At 44.2% G+C, this 15,583-nt stretch overlaps 1 protein-coding gene across 1 annotated transcript in view; it reads right to left on the bottom strand.

The window, feature by feature from the left end:
• Window positions 1–13,942: 13,942 nt before the first annotated feature.
• The window catches only part of LOC139678383 (transmembrane 9 superfamily member 2-like), a 28,646-nt gene continuing 27,005 nt past the window's right edge, over window positions 13,943–15,583 (bottom strand). Inside the window, exon 17 of the mRNA XM_071569166.1 lies at window positions 13,943–14,564. Within this exon, the coding sequence (XP_071425267.1) occupies window positions 14,497–14,564 (68 nt within the window). The 3' untranslated portion in view covers window positions 13,943–14,496. The remainder of the gene's footprint in view (window positions 14,565–15,583) is intronic.

The following is a 15,583-nucleotide window of genomic DNA, read 5'->3' on the forward strand; positions in this document are numbered from 1 at the left end:
CAGACCTCTTTCTGCTGCACATGCACACACTGGAGACCTCTTTCTGAAAAGAGAGAAATGCACGTAAAATGGAGCTTCCCTCAGGCTGACTCTGATTCCACCTCATTTCTCATCCAACCCCCAGTCACGTTCCAAATGAGCTTGGAGAAATCAAGGCTGTTATGTGAGACACAGAGTTTTGAATGATGATCTCCCAAATCTCCTTGTACGTTAACGACTTGGATGTGCGAAGAAGTGACGCACTCTGCGCAGCAGGATGGCTCCCTGCAAAGCCACTCAGCACCTCAAGCCAGGCTGGCATTTCCAAGCTGCCCATGGCTTTTGCGGCCTCCAAGGATCCTCTCTGCTCAAGAGCTGCAATAGATCTGAGCTTCTGGACCAGGTTAAACAGTTACCATCTTAAAAATTCAGTGGATGGGAACAGAAACCAAAGCTAACATTTCACTGTCAGTCATTTTCAAAGGACCCTCTCTAAGCATTGCAGCTCAGCCTTGTCTTGGGAAATCGTGACTCTGGGGTGTTGGGGTTTGTTGTCTGCCCTTGACCATTTCCTTCACTCTTCTGAAGGGCCCTTACATGCCACCACACAGCCTTAGGGATTGCCACCTCATCCCTGATCCACGTTTCTGAAGGTCAGTTTCCCCACAACCCGGGCAAGGAGGGATCATGCCAATTAAGAAGCTTACCAAAATCAGCACCTAGACCTAACCCACAAGGCTTTTCTGGATTTGTGTGCCTGTAATTTCAATAAAGGAGCTTCATCCATATGTGCACCTTCTCAGGATTTCAGTTTACCTTTATCTCTTTGATTCATCCTTAAAAATAGCCATAAAGGTTTGCACCACATTTCATCTTGTTTCTCAGAAGTGGCTTCCAATGACAAGGGATGCACCAGCTCCATTCTCAGGGATGGGCAGAGTGTGACTGAATGGATGGAGCTTGCACATCCCCATATCTACACTTGATGATACACCTAACATTGCTCCAAGGAGAGTCTCTGGGACCTGCCCTTTGAGCATACAAGCAGCAGCATTGTATTCTTGATGGATCCTGTTCAAGACATTTGCTTTGCTTCCTCCACTCTCACAAAAAGGATGCTATTTTCTACTTTATATCCCTTGGGAATTTCGGACAAAGTCTTAACCGCATCCTTGCGTGTAGACAACAGACAAAACTCCCTTCTGAGCCCAAATCTCTGTTCATTTCCTTCTTCCAGTGCCACATGCACATTTTGTCCTCCCTCAGTGTTGCAAGTACATGAGAAACTAAGCAGGAGCAAAACCAAATGGGCAACATGGGGCTCAGCAGGAGGGCTGAGAGCAGGTCTGACACTGTCTGATGTGGTCCCAGGAGAGCTGCAGCACTCAAGAGGCAACAGGGACACATGGACAATGGTGATGGTTGCATCCATAAGTCAGCTTTGTGGCATTCCCAGGGCTGGGGCAGATGAAGGCACTCAGAGGGCACAAGAAGACCCCCAGATGATAACTAATATCCACCAGAGATCCCTTTCCTCTCTCCTCTGCTCCTGCACAAATCCCTGCCCAAATGCCAAGTGTTCAGGTGTATTTTTCTACAAGAACTTTCTCACTAAAGCTGGACTCAAAGAAAAGGTATAAGTGTCCCACATAGCCTGAGTCTCTGACACAGGCAGCTGCCTGCTCCTGGCACGGGGCCCTCAGGACAGGGTGTCATTACCCCAGAGCATGGTACTTGGCAGGGAATGTCCTGTTCCTCCAGAGGAGGAATAGAAGGATGTGGGTTTGAACAGCACCTCAGACACCTCCGTACATAGCCAGGTGCTGCCCCATCGCACACAGCCCCAGCCCAGGGAAGCCCCTGCCTGCCCTGTGCTCACATGCCGCACCAGAGGCACAGTCAGGGGCTCACCAGGAGCATGCCAGGGCAAGCTGGGAGAAAGTTCCACAGCATCAGGACTGTTTCCCATGCCCACACAGGGTGCTTCACAGATCCCAGCCCTGCTTCCAGCAGGAGATGTGTAAATGTTCACTAAGTGATGCCATATCCACATGGATATTGCTGCAACCAAGGTTGTGCACAACTTGGTCAAGCATCTCTCCAACCCAAAGCAAAGGGTTTTTTGACCCCCATGTGCCCTGGGCAGCTCCCAGCTCCCCACAGACAGAGTTCTCAGCTTCTCCCACAGACACAAACCACATCTGGAAACAGTCACAGATTTGCAATGCCAGGAGATTCACTCCACCCTGGGGAAGTTTGCAAACTGTGTAAGACCAGCTCTGAGGGCACACACCACTTCTGCCCCTTGCCAAATTCCTTTTAAGAAAAAATAAATTCACCTTTCAAAGCACCAGCAATAGCTTGGCAGTGCATCTAAAACCATCATTAATGGAGCCAAATGGTCCAGTCTCCTGAGCAGAAAAGTGCACAAGATATGGCAGAGGGCAGGATTCACCAGCCTTTGCGTTGTTTGCTTTGGGTTACACAGCAGAAAATCTCAGAAAGTTGGCAGTCATTGAGTACAGGAAGTAGTTTTAAACTCTAACAATGTAAAACAAATAATTTTCCAGAAATAAATAAAAGCAGGCTCAGTCACCCTCCAGGTGATGCAAACCCAGAGGTGCAACCAGCCCTTCCACCCATGCTGTTCTGCCATCAGAGGCTCCCCATCACCTGCCACATGTGCCGGAAGGAGTCACTTGTGCCAGAGCCGAGGGAAATCCCAAAGAGCCCATGGACTACTGCAAGGGGAAAGATTCCTCCAAAGCCTAAACTCCTGAAGCTGCTGGATCAGGTCACAGGAACTACTCAGCTGGGATAGGATGAAAGTGCAGCCCCACAGTCTGACCCCAGCACTGGTGAGTTTGGAGGGGCTGTTGCTCCAGCTCACTTACAAAATGGAGAGGAAACCATTTACTTGACTTCCCTCCAACAAATCATTTTGGTTGAAACTTCTTCATGTCCACCAGCTTTCACCAGTGAACAAAACACAAAGTTTTCACCTGCCAAAGTGGGGGTGGGGAGTGAGGTGGGGTGTTTAATGCTAAAAGCCATTAATTCCTCCCTTCTTTGAGTTTCCCAGGGCAGGGAAGAGTTTGCTGGTGGAGAAGTGCATAAAATAAGTTCCCCACTGAACCAACCCAGATTTCTTCAACTAGAAGAAAGCCCCATTATGCCTAATTCATCTCAAGGTGGGTGTTTTCCACTCCAAAATCCATTGTGACAGCTGTGAACACCACAACCCACGCCAAGGTGGGCAGATAGACACCCCACATGAAAGAAACTTCCACCTGCAAAATCCACCCACTTGATTGAGTGGAAATCTTCCCACAGACTACAGAAGATTCTGGATGAAGCTCTAGCTGCCAAGAACAGTTGGATTTGATTGTATTGTCACCTCCAAGCGCATCCATTGCTTTCATTAGTCATTTTTACTGAGTAGTGCTTCATCAAGCACACACATGTATGTTACTACCCATGACCTCCTGCCCATGTAGAAAGGAAATGGCATTGTGGCTTGGGAAGTGCTTACACTGCAGGACATCCAGCTGAGTACACTGCAGTGTTCAGTGTGAGTTGCATAAGCCTAACATTTCTCAGTAAATACACTCTGCCAAGAGGAAAACAAAGCACAGCATCCAGTTTTTCAAATGGTCAGTGTGATGTGAGCCAATATGTATTATTGGATGTGCCATTAAACAGTCAAGCCTAAGCAATGATTTTGAGTTTCTACCTATAAAGGTAAAAAACTCTTTCAAACAGCAGTTTTGTGGCAAGAGCATCTTTCCACCATAGCACAGAAAGAGGCAGCTGGTGGACACTGGATTGCATAACTGCTGTACTTGAGAAAGTGCCTTTGCACATATAGCGTGCGGAGAACCCAAGTTGCTGGAAAAGCCTGCCTCAGTCAGACAAATCAGGCTTATAAACTCACCCCTTTTGGGGAGGAGGGAGTGCAGGGAGGGGGCTAATGGCTGCTTTATTGCATTAGTCAGTATCTTCATTAAAGCACAGAAGAGTAACCGAGGGGAATGTGCATGTAGCGTGACTTCTTTGCTAGAACCCCACAAACCGCCAACTGGCAGCTCCCTGGCTCCCAGCCACCCAAATCCAAGAGACCATCTGGCAACTGGTTCAGTTATCCCTCCCCAGTTAACAGATGTACACTAGATGGTGTGGGAACAGCATTTTGCAGAAGCAATTAGTTTAATCCTCTGCTAAACAGTTTAAATTCCAAGCAATTTGGAGAACAAAAAAATAAAAGGAAAAGAAAATCCAAAAAACAAACCAAGTTACTTCCAATTCCAGTGAAAATAACTAATGAAAAGCCAATTTGGCTGATTTCACCACTAGATATATGCCCATGGGACTTACTTTTATTCCCAGCTCCATGTGCTACACCCCAGAAGTCCTCCAGATTTATTCAGAGGCTGCATCTGCATGGCCACCACTTGCATGGCTTTGCAATAGCTGCACCCACTGTCCCATAGCCAAAATCCAACTGGGTGGAGGTTGATCTCTGAAACACAGATCTGTCCTGACTTCAGCTCCTTGTCTGGCCTTGGGCAAATCATTTAACCTGGTTAAATCAATTTGCCTGGCACACACACACCTCCCTGTCTCCAGAAAATGAGGTAAATTATGTGGTCCTGCTACAGGGAGTAGTAAGGTGGAATCAATTAGGGTTTGCAAAGCACTTGGAGAGTCTTGAATAGAAGAAACCATAGAAATAGAGAACATTCTTATTAATTACACTAACTGATTAATTATTATTAAATTAGGACAATTTTGTTCTCTTGAGAGGAGAAAGATATGTTTTCCAGCCATTTCTTTTGCTCACATCCTTAGAAGAGTGACTTTACAACTGCAGAAGACTGAATGAGGAGCTTAACCCAAATAAAATAAATTGCCAGTAATTTCTGGTATCCCCTATGCCATTATTGAACAATTTGCATTTGAATTGGGGTCTTTTCCATCACAATCCAGCTTCACCTGATCCTGCTCTATAATCACCATCCCCATTTATGAAATCTCAGCATGTTGCCGCAGAAATTATGTCACAAATTCATCATTATGACTTCCCCAGCAGGAGCAATTGGAGCTGAAGATTGGCTGTAAAAGTTGCCTTTTCACCAGTCCTGCTTTAAAGATATTTTAATAATTTTTTTTAAGGTACAGAACTGAGATTAGCTACTATGGGGAATTAGATGAGCATGTCATGAATATCCCAGGGACACAAGATTACACCCATTGGTCAGGAGAACCATAAAATATGATCAAGAGACTTTACAGAGGATGATCTTTGAAATCAACTCCTAATCTCTGAGCGGTTTACATAAAACCAACTATTAGTTTAAAAAAAAAAGGTAATTCAAAATTCAAAAGTGAACCAGACTGATAATAGCGAAGTTACAGCTATTCCTGTCAGGAAGACTTATCTGTCGAGCCACTCCAAACACCACGGCTTACAGGTTTGCACACTCCTTTGATAACATGGTAATTAGTCAGGTACCATGGCAAGAAACATTCAGAGAGTAAACTTTTGAGGTAAATAATTTATATTTAAATATTTCAGCCTCTTCCTGCTAGGCTACACTCCTCTTGCTGCTGCTTGTCAAAGGGTGGCATGTGTTCTATTTCCTAATGAGAGCCATCGAAGAACTCTGACAAAAACCTCAAAACAAAGACTATTTATGCTAAAAGCAATGCACTTCCCAGAAATTGTCTTATTATCCCTCTTGATTATTGAAAACAAACAACATTGGAATAAACCCCTCTGTTTATCAGTGCTAAAACTGTGAAAATAATTCAGTGAAAAAACAGAGAGTGCAACATCCAGTTTGGGAACCACAGGCTGATGTGTTCACATCAGCTTAGGTCTTATCTGGATCCATTCTCACTTCCCCCCAGTCACCCATCCCTCCACATGGCTGAAGCCCTCCTGCTTCTCTGGGTTTTGGCAGCCAAGCCTGGGTGGTTTGAGAAGTGGCTGCTCCTGTGGCAGAAGAGATCAAAGCTACCATGTGCTACGTCCTCACTGCATCAGCTATTAACTCAAACTGCCATCAATTCTCATTTGAGCTAACACAAACTATGGCAGCTGGAAAATTACCCAGCCATAAATCACCACCGCTCAGTTGTCAACCATCAGTCCTCCCGTTGGATGCACAAAGTTCTCATCTTCTCCCCACCAGATTTCCACCTTTTCTAAATTAAAAACGAGCAAACTAGACAGCAGATATGTCCTGTATTTAGTTACAAGAAATCTCTTTGTAATGTTGTTGAGCAGTCTGGCAGGTTAATTAGTCCTTTGATGTATCCTAGACAGCAAGGTTTCCCTAGTAAGGGAGACCCCATCCAATTTTAAACCAACTGAAAACATTCAAGACTTTGCAGAAAAAAATTCTATTAAAAACAAACAAAAAAAAAAAAAGGCTGACACAGAGGCTCAGATCTCCCCATGTCCCCAGAAGAAGAGCAGCACAAGTAGTGAGCAACCAGCACACTTTAGGTAAAGAACACGAGTTACTTAGCACCAGTAAGTATGTTACACTGCAGTGCAGGCCTTCCACTTCCCAGCAGTGACAAGCAATAATTAATTAGTAGCAAACACTCTAATGGGTATTTGATCCTTACTCCAGCAATTAGACTCTTTCAGCCAAGACGTCTGTCCCAGTGCGGCACAACTCATTAAGGGAAAGAGCAGGAGGAAACTTGGGAGCCATTCAGAGCTGGAATGAGAGGGAAGTAAAAGGGCAAACAGGCCTGGTTCTATGCACACTGTTGCAAAATCCCAATATGCTGGGTAAGGGAATCACCACTGGCACGTGATTTTTGTACACAGAGAGCTTGTTTCTGAAGCCCAGACACCTCTAGTCAGTATGCAAAGAGAACTGAATATAAAATGCAGGAATATCCTGAAAGATACCTGCATTGGACCAGGAAAGCACAGCTGGTCTTCCAAAGCGCATGCTGCAGCATCTGCCACTCAAAGAGGGAGTTGGAGATAAAAGCCACCCACCAGGTTTGATCCACAGGCCATGGACTTGTTCAGGGCCTCAAAGGGATCTTCGTTCAGGCTGTTTTGGGATTGAGTCAGAAATCTGGGAAGTAAAAGGCATCCTCCTCCCTACATCACCCAGTATAACACTGTCCTACAAGGCCTGCAGGAGTTCTCTGTGCCCACAGACACCCCAGTCAGCCCTTCCACAAAGTCCCCCCAAAACCACAACATAGACACATTTCTCCCAGCCTCAGCACAGACTACAATGTGACAGGAGATAAACAGGACACATGCCCTGAAAGCACCTCCTGGGCAACCCCAGGCTGACACCAAGGGCAACATCCAGCCACTCCTGAGGGCAAACACTGCAACCATGGGACAGTGCCATCCTCCTACTTTTATACTCAAGGCACAGAAAAACCCAGCTGACAAGGGAAGCTGACAGAGCTTCATTGTCTGCTTTAAATTTTCCAATTTGGACACCACCATTAAACCACTTCAGTCTCTGTTAAGCACAGGACAAGCTGTCACCCCACCTCAAGGTCCTGCAGTACCAGCATCCTGAAGTTTTCCAGACATCATATATTTGCCAGCTCCTTGGGAGCTGGTTTGGAAAATCCCCAAGCTTGTTGTGACAGCAGCATTGCATCCTAAGGGACACCCAGCTGGGACACAGCACAGCTACCAGCCAGCCCAAAGACACTCTGTGCTCCAAGAGAGCCTCAGAAACCAACTTCCCCCTCCCAGATGACCACACAGCCCACTTCTGCCCAGAAAACCACCCCAAGGCACGGTCATCAGTTACTTCCACAAATACACCCTTTTTCCCCACGCTCTCCTCAGAGAGGGAAAGTTCAACAATAATGATTTGTTTAACTCACCTCTTGCTCTGCTGCTTGGAATTGAGGAAGAGCAGCCAACAGCCCAGAACACACAACCTTCCCCAAATCCAATCGTCCCCACACCTGAAAGCCCTAACAACTCTGGAAAATTCTAGGGTCTTATAGGCTTTGCTGCTTAATCACCCTCAGCTGCACAATCAACACCAGTTCACCCAATTCTTTGCTTTCCCGCTTTGGGGCTAGAGTCAGCACAGCTCCCCAGCCTGCCCTGCACAAGGCTGTCCACACAGCCCCCTGAGACACCTGCTAGAGTGTTTTACCTGCTTTCATTCTACTTCTGCTTCAGTTTCCCTAATTCCCACAGGATTTCTTCTTCCCACAACACGAGCTCACCCTGCAGCGCACAGAGGATGATGGGCACTGTTTCACATAAAGCATCTGCCCTTCTCCCCCACTTCTTAACCAGAGCCTCCCCTGCTCGCACAGCCTCCAAAGGAGGTGTTTGGAGAGGACAGACAGGAGAAAGCTGGAAGCCAGCTGAGGCTGTGTGGAGCCCAAGGATTCAGTCACCTGTGACTCCCACTTCCCATCCACCCTGCTTCCAGAGGGATGCCTGGCCACACACAGCTATTTCACCTTGCTTGAACACTCCAGGACCCTGGGAATGCTAACAGTGCTTCTCCTTCTGCTCACAGACCATCACCATTGAAAAACCCACAGGGTCTCTCCTGATGCTGCCTGGAAGCATCAGAAAAAAATCCACTTGCTGCATCTCACATGTTCATAGCAAACAGAGGACTGGCCAAGAAAGAGTAGCTGTAGCAGGCAGGAAGGAAATTATCCTAAGACACCCGGTGCCAGCAGCAGTAGGAAATTTGCTGGAAAAAGTACCCCAGGATAACCTGCAGGGAAAACGACACATTGGCCCCTTCCAATCTGATGGATTCTCTTAATCTGTGTTAAGTGTAACCTCGAGTGCATGTCCAGGGTGTACAAAGTGAGCACCTGGGAATGTAAAGGCATGAGCAGCATCTGCCGGATGAGCCAAACCAAGTGTTGCCACAGGTTTTGCAGAGTTCAGGAAAACCATTCTCTCTGCTATTGGCAGCACTTCCAAAGTGACAGCATTGCCCTGCAAACCGTTCCAAAATGCCCAGGTATCACTCACATCAGTATTGCAGAAAACCCACAACACAGGACTGTGGCAGTTACAGGGAGTTCAGGACAGTGGTGGGAGAAGCTCTCCAAGCAGAGGACGTGTCTTAATGAGCAAACTAAGAGACAGGACACCCAGCTGCGAGCTGAACTCCCCAGCTCCCTTTTGCTGGCCAGGCTCCAGCCACAGTGCCCCAACGCTCCCACCTGCTGGGGTCTTTGTGAGCCATCAAGCTCCAGCTTTCCCTCTGCAATCATTCCTGCTCCCTTTCTAAAAAGTGAGGTTTCTTGACTGTGCCACTTTTTACCGGCAGTCCTCATCCTTTGGGATGAGTGTCTTTGAGGTGCTGACATCTCACTTGAGAGCTCCATCAGAGTCAGGGAGCATTAACTCTTGATCCGCCCACCAGCCATGCTCCAGGGATTTCCTGTACTGCCCTGCTCCAGAGAAGCTGCAGCCTCATCGAGAGCTCTGTTACATATGTCTCTTCTCTATTAATAGGGGGAGATAAGAACATACAAATATAATTCACATCCCGTAGAGTCCAAAGGACTTTTGCCAGGGCTCCCAGGACTTTTCATCTACTGCAAAGCTTGTCAAGGAGCAGCACAGGAGGGAAACAAAACCAGGAAATATGGGAGGCACATGTGCATGTCTGATTAACCCAACGTTTTATGATAAACAAAGCAGCTCAAGGGCCCTGTTCTCTCTGTCCCTGTAATAAATCTCCCAGTTTTACTGTTTTATGATGTCAAACATCTAAGAGCTTTCCCCGAGTTGCAAATAGAACATAAATTACCTTGGGTAAACTCTGCAGACGCTAATGTTATCTATAAAAATCCCGGCACTAATAACTTCACAGAAAGTCTGAGAGCTCCCAGTTTGTACAAGCAAAGTTAATTAGTGTGTGCAGCCTGCAACTCGGAGGCACTGAGATTAGGAAGATGAAGTACCAAACTGAACTCCTGAACTGGAGCTACTTTGGATACCAAAATAGATGGTGACCCTGACCCAAAGGTTTGGGTATAGGCTTGCAGCATCTCAACAGAACATGAAAGACTTCCATCCTGCTTTTATCCCAGCAAAGTCAAAGACATCCCACCCGGGTGCAAAGAAACCATACCAAGAAGGATCAACCATGTCTCCAGGAGAGTTGCATTGATGCTGATTACCTTAGGGAAAGCCTGGGCTGTTGTTAAGCCCTTTCCTACCCAGTTTTTGCCATAAAAGTCTGTTCTCCAAAAGTAAATCACACTGTGGTCGTTAATTTGGCCTTGATGAAGAGGCTAAAAGTTTGATCTCTTCTCATATACAGGCGTCTCTTCTCAGACACCTGAAGCAAGGGCTGTACCCTCTGGGATCTGTTCTGGGCTCAGTGCCTGCAGCAGTGCACTGGAGAGCTCTGGGAAATGAGGTCAGACACTCTTTTTCACGTTTCTGGCAAAAGTTGCTCTGCTCAGGGCAAAGTGGTGTTCCCAGGCATGAAAGAGAAAGGGAAAATTGAGGCCACAGAACCCAAAGCCACCCACACTTTCCAGAACATCTTTTCTAAAAATAATGCTTAGTGCACACAGTTCATATTTAATAAAAAATAGGAATACTGAAATAACTCAATTCCATAATATGAGTTTAGCAGACACTGTTTTTAAGATTTAAATCTAAGGTCAGCTGAATTAAAGTTAGAGTTGCAGCTTCATCTCTCCCTTCTTAAGCCTGGAAGCACCAGCAGTTGTTGTGTAGAAATGCACTGATTTCAGTCCTTTTTGCAAGTGAAAATGCGAAGTGACATCACAGTCATCAGAGGAACAGCAACACCCCCGTGCTGAATTTCACTGCTCCATTTCCATTAGTTTCAGTGATACAGCTCATGGGAATGGGACTGGACAGCTGAATGTCTGGGGTAAGTCTATAGAGGACACCACACATGCAACAATTACCCTTTCTTACATTTTCCAACCAACATGCCCTAACTTTCCCCATTCACTTCAGCAGTTATTGGCTTGGGTTGCAATTCTTACAATGCAAAACACCTAATATTCTTTTTTTTTATGTGTGTCTGATTTTCACTGCTGCATATCAGGTGGTGAATGTTGTTAAAGATCTCACAGATCCCAAAAGAGATCCCATGTCTAACACTAGCATTTAACTGTAGGCAAATTTGGTTTAGATTTCCTCTCCCCCTGTCCTTTGCAACAGATCTCTGTAAACATTTGAGGTATCAGCATAGCAGGCTTGATTTGGAGATAAATTTTAAATGTGAACTTGGAATGTGTTTTTAAACAAGCGTGACTGGTATAAGGAATGTCAAGTAAGCCACTGAAGACAAGTTTAGTGCTGTTCATCAAACACCCTTCTACCACAACTAGTCACGCATGTGCCACGTGTTCCCAGCTGCCCCAGAGCAGGACCATTCACAGTCCTCAAGGTGACTCACACAGGTGTGGGTGTGGATCCCACATCCACACAGCACCAGCCTCCCCTCCTCGCTGTACATCTGCATGTTCCTGGCATTTCCATTCAGGAATGATGATGAGGCTGTATCTGTTCAACACTGCTCAAGCAAGTGGAATGAAATGTAAAACACCAGCACTGAAATCCCTCCTGCCTTTGAGGTTCTGTTGTAACTTGTCAAGTTTCCCTTAAAATATGACAAACATGACATTCTACAAAGTCTGCTGGATTTGCGTGGTTATTACCAGAGAGGCTCACACAGATGTTTTACCTCACCTATTACTGGAAGCATCACAAAACTGCAATGTAGATGTCTATACACACACTTCAGAAAAGTTAAAACTTAGCCCATTATTTTCCTTTTTAAAGAGGGCAGGAAGGCTCAAGTATCTGCAACAGGATAGGGAATGCTTTCTTAAGCCTGTGCTCATGACAGAAGATGAATAATGGTTATTTCCATGTGACAGCTATTACTCATAAATTAATATAAAGCAGATTAGATATCAAGGCACCAGTTACTGGTAATCCAAGTACTGAGAATATTCACGCCCCCATAATGACCATTAAATCTTCAAAACCCATCACTGACTCAACAGAATGGACAAGACCTTTACCCATAGCTGAAAACCTCCCAAAGAGTGCTGAGAATCACTGGAAAATCACATTATTACAGCCCATTCTGCACTCTAATAAAATTAAAACTCAGAAGTTTGCTCACTACTTCCTGGCTAGGGTTTACACCACCTTTAAACTGATATATGCTCAGAACAATTTGTATTTAACTTACAGCCTGGGGGCTTTCTTCATAAGCACAAAACAAAGAGACAGTTGGCAGGTTTTCCTTGGTCAAAAAAAGGGGGCTAGAAAACAATGCTGGACAGTGAATTATGCCAGATTTACATAAATATTGCACACACAAAAGTTTTCTGGTAACAGTTTGAGAACAACCGATTTTACTCCATGGCTTTGGCTCCGTACTGGCAAGTTTCAGAAAACTCTTTAACTTACTTTCTACTTTTTAGCTCACTAGTAGTCACAGTAAAAGCACCATAAATACAATTTTACAACCCATTTTACTTTGCCTCTAGTGAAATGCATATTTATTAATCTGGTGAAATTTCCTGCTGGGAGTTTATGGCAACTGTAGCTCCAATTCTCTCATGAATTCATTTCCCTTTGAACATGTAAAATTTAAAAGTAGCTTCATGCAACAATTTATTTAAGTATTCAATAAAATCTCCTCAAACTTTAAACAGATTTATTAGGAATGACCTTTATTAACACAGCAGCACCAATTTCAAGAGCATGAAACCTTTAACAGAGTGAATGGTGCTCTCGAACCAGCTGATAACCAACTGCAAGTTGATTTCTCTAATGGCAATTCTGTTTTCCACCCCGGGAGGGAACAAAAGGGAAATGGGATTTTGTTGGTAGGAGGGGAAAATACTTGCGAGGCTGAGCTGCCATCAAGAGCACATCTGAAATTCACTGGAAATTATCTTTACTGCACCAGCTCCTTCTGGTACACCAGTGCTTGGTTCTCGTCATTAAATTGCCTAAAGCCCCATTTTCATGCCACAGGCACTGTTCAGGCTTGGTACTCATCCCAGCTGAGCCAGGTGTTCTGTCCCAACAGTTCAGTAACCTGGAAGGAATAACTACACACAGATGAGACTTGAAATCTTCATGCCAAAGATTACATCTTGGAAAGGATATAAAACATTTAACTACAATTACCTGGTATTTATATGACTATGAAGAGATACAGAGTCATTTGGGGTCTTCTTAAATTGCAAGCTTAGATGGTGAAAAGCAGCTTCCAGCAGTTAATGTTTCCATATGCCAGTTAATAAGCTTCGCGCATCTCACCCATTAATCCGAGTGAACATCTCCCTAACTCATCTCCAACAGCCACTGGAATTCCATGTCTGCAGTGCCTCTCTGCTTAGCTTCAAGTGCAATTCAAGATTTTGGGAAGCCTCTTTAAAACCTTGACATTCCTGAGAGAAGAATCTTTGCAATTTTAAAGCTGAAGAGGCTATTAAAATACTCCATCTCATGTAATCCAGCATTTAAGCACAAGCTCTGCAAGAAAAAGGCTTCCCCTTTATGAAACACCCATTCCCCAGGCCCACTGGATTCACAGGTAAACCTTCCAAGAAGCTGCATCAATCTTCACAGGATGAAGAATAAGGAGATGGATGTTTCAGATGGCTAAAGAAGGAAAAAGGGTTTGATCTTTGATAAAAAGTAATGATTTGCCAAGCAAAACATATTTTGGGGAAAGCAGAATACGCACAGAGCTGAGGCACAAGTTCAAAAGCCCCTGCCCATCCAACAGCCACAGATTCATGTGACCCACTAGTCCCTCTGCTTGCACAATCTGGAGCCAAAACCACAGTCAAACTACTTATAAACCACGTACAACTTGAAAACTATCAACTGGTCAAACTACCATGACCTGTGTCCAAGCAGTGAGGGCCTAATTAACAAAAAAGGAAATGAGTCAGCCAGAGTTGTGCAGTTTTATTTGAACAAAAAACCAGTGTCGATATTTTTAATAAAGTCTACCTTACACTAAATGCATGTACATTTGTAAGAAGATACCTAGTTGTAAAGAAGGTGCAGGATAATATATACAATCATAGTTAAGTTAAAAAAATTCACATTTTACATAGATTTACTTGACAGTCCTATGCTTTAATGGTATATAAATGGTAACCAAAAGAGGTAACAAAAAAACCTCCCAAATCACAAGAAAATTCAGCTGGAGGACTGTATAATGTACTCATTTTTCAGATAAACGAGTTCACAGAATTTTTATTTGTCCTAAATCAAAATTTTTGAAGTATTAGAATGAACATGTTCAATGAGTATATTGACATAAACATTTTTGTTTTTATCAAAATGGCAATGATGCCATTTCCTTCTGTAAAAATCTGTATTTTATGCTGTAGTCTGGTCTTCAGCTTTCACAAATTAGAATAATTACACAGATGTTTTTCAATACATGGTAAAAATTATCAAACAGCAAGGGATATGTTCAAAAGACACTTTGAAACTTTTCAGTCCACTTTCACAACACTGTAAATCTTACTTACAAACCAGAAGCAGGCAAAAAATCCAATAGTCCCTAAAATGAGAAAATGGAAAAGGTTAGTTTATCTTACAGTTTGCTCTAAGAAATCTAAAAAGTACTTCCCAGCAGGACGGAATGTAACATTGTAATCCAGCTAACTACCCAGAATAACAGCACTTCTTAAATTTAACAACACACATTCAACCCCAGGCTAAGTTATTGATTTAGAGCAAAGAAGACTCTCAGGACCAGGCTGCTGATGTACATTTAAACCCCTGAACATGATGCCACCGTCACCAACAGACACACAGGCACGGGTTAAGAAATGGATTTTTATACACACAGAGAGTCAACCCCTACCTTGGGTTTTTCACTCTGTGATACTTCACTGCCACCTGTGAATTATGACACATAACAAGGCCTTGGAAAAATTCACCTGGCCCAGTTTTATATTCATTGTTCTCTACTTATACTCAGGAACAGGGAACTCCTTCCTCTGTGTATCCTGTTACTTCCTTTTGCTAAAGCCATGCTCTGAATGCCACAGCAGCTGGGAGCAAACAGGGACAAAGCACTAAATGTGATTAGTACAGACGCAATTTTCTATTTTTAGAGCTAATGAACAAGTCTGTGGTTTTCACATACAGTCATTATTACGGGGCAACTGCAAAGACATTGTCCATCACATTTACTTTTAAATTACTTTAAGAACTTCATATGCAAGGAGACAGGCCCAGTCAGTGAATTTAGCCTTCAGCCTCTAAGGAAAGTGGTGCACTGTTCCTCACACCTAGGGGTGAACTGACACAGAGATGTCACACCTTGACAGCTAAAAAAAGGGAAGTCCCAGGTGAATTCCCTCTCAAGGACACAGCCGTGTGCCAGCCCTGTGACAGGTCTCACCAGCTACACTGCAGACAATTCCAAGTTCATGTACTCAGCTCCCATAGTTTCACATTCACTCTTTTCTGACTGTACAGCCCATGTTTAACATCAGTTCCAATTTTTTCACCATTTAATTGTGACTTACTAACTAGATGGTTCTTTGTTAACCATTTGCCTTTTTTACATTA

This window comes from Pithys albifrons, chromosome 14 (genome assembly GCF_047495875.1).
Source record: "Pithys albifrons albifrons isolate INPA30051 chromosome 14, PitAlb_v1, whole genome shotgun sequence".
Lineage (NCBI taxonomy): Eukaryota > Metazoa > Chordata > Aves > Passeriformes > Thamnophilidae > Pithys > Pithys albifrons.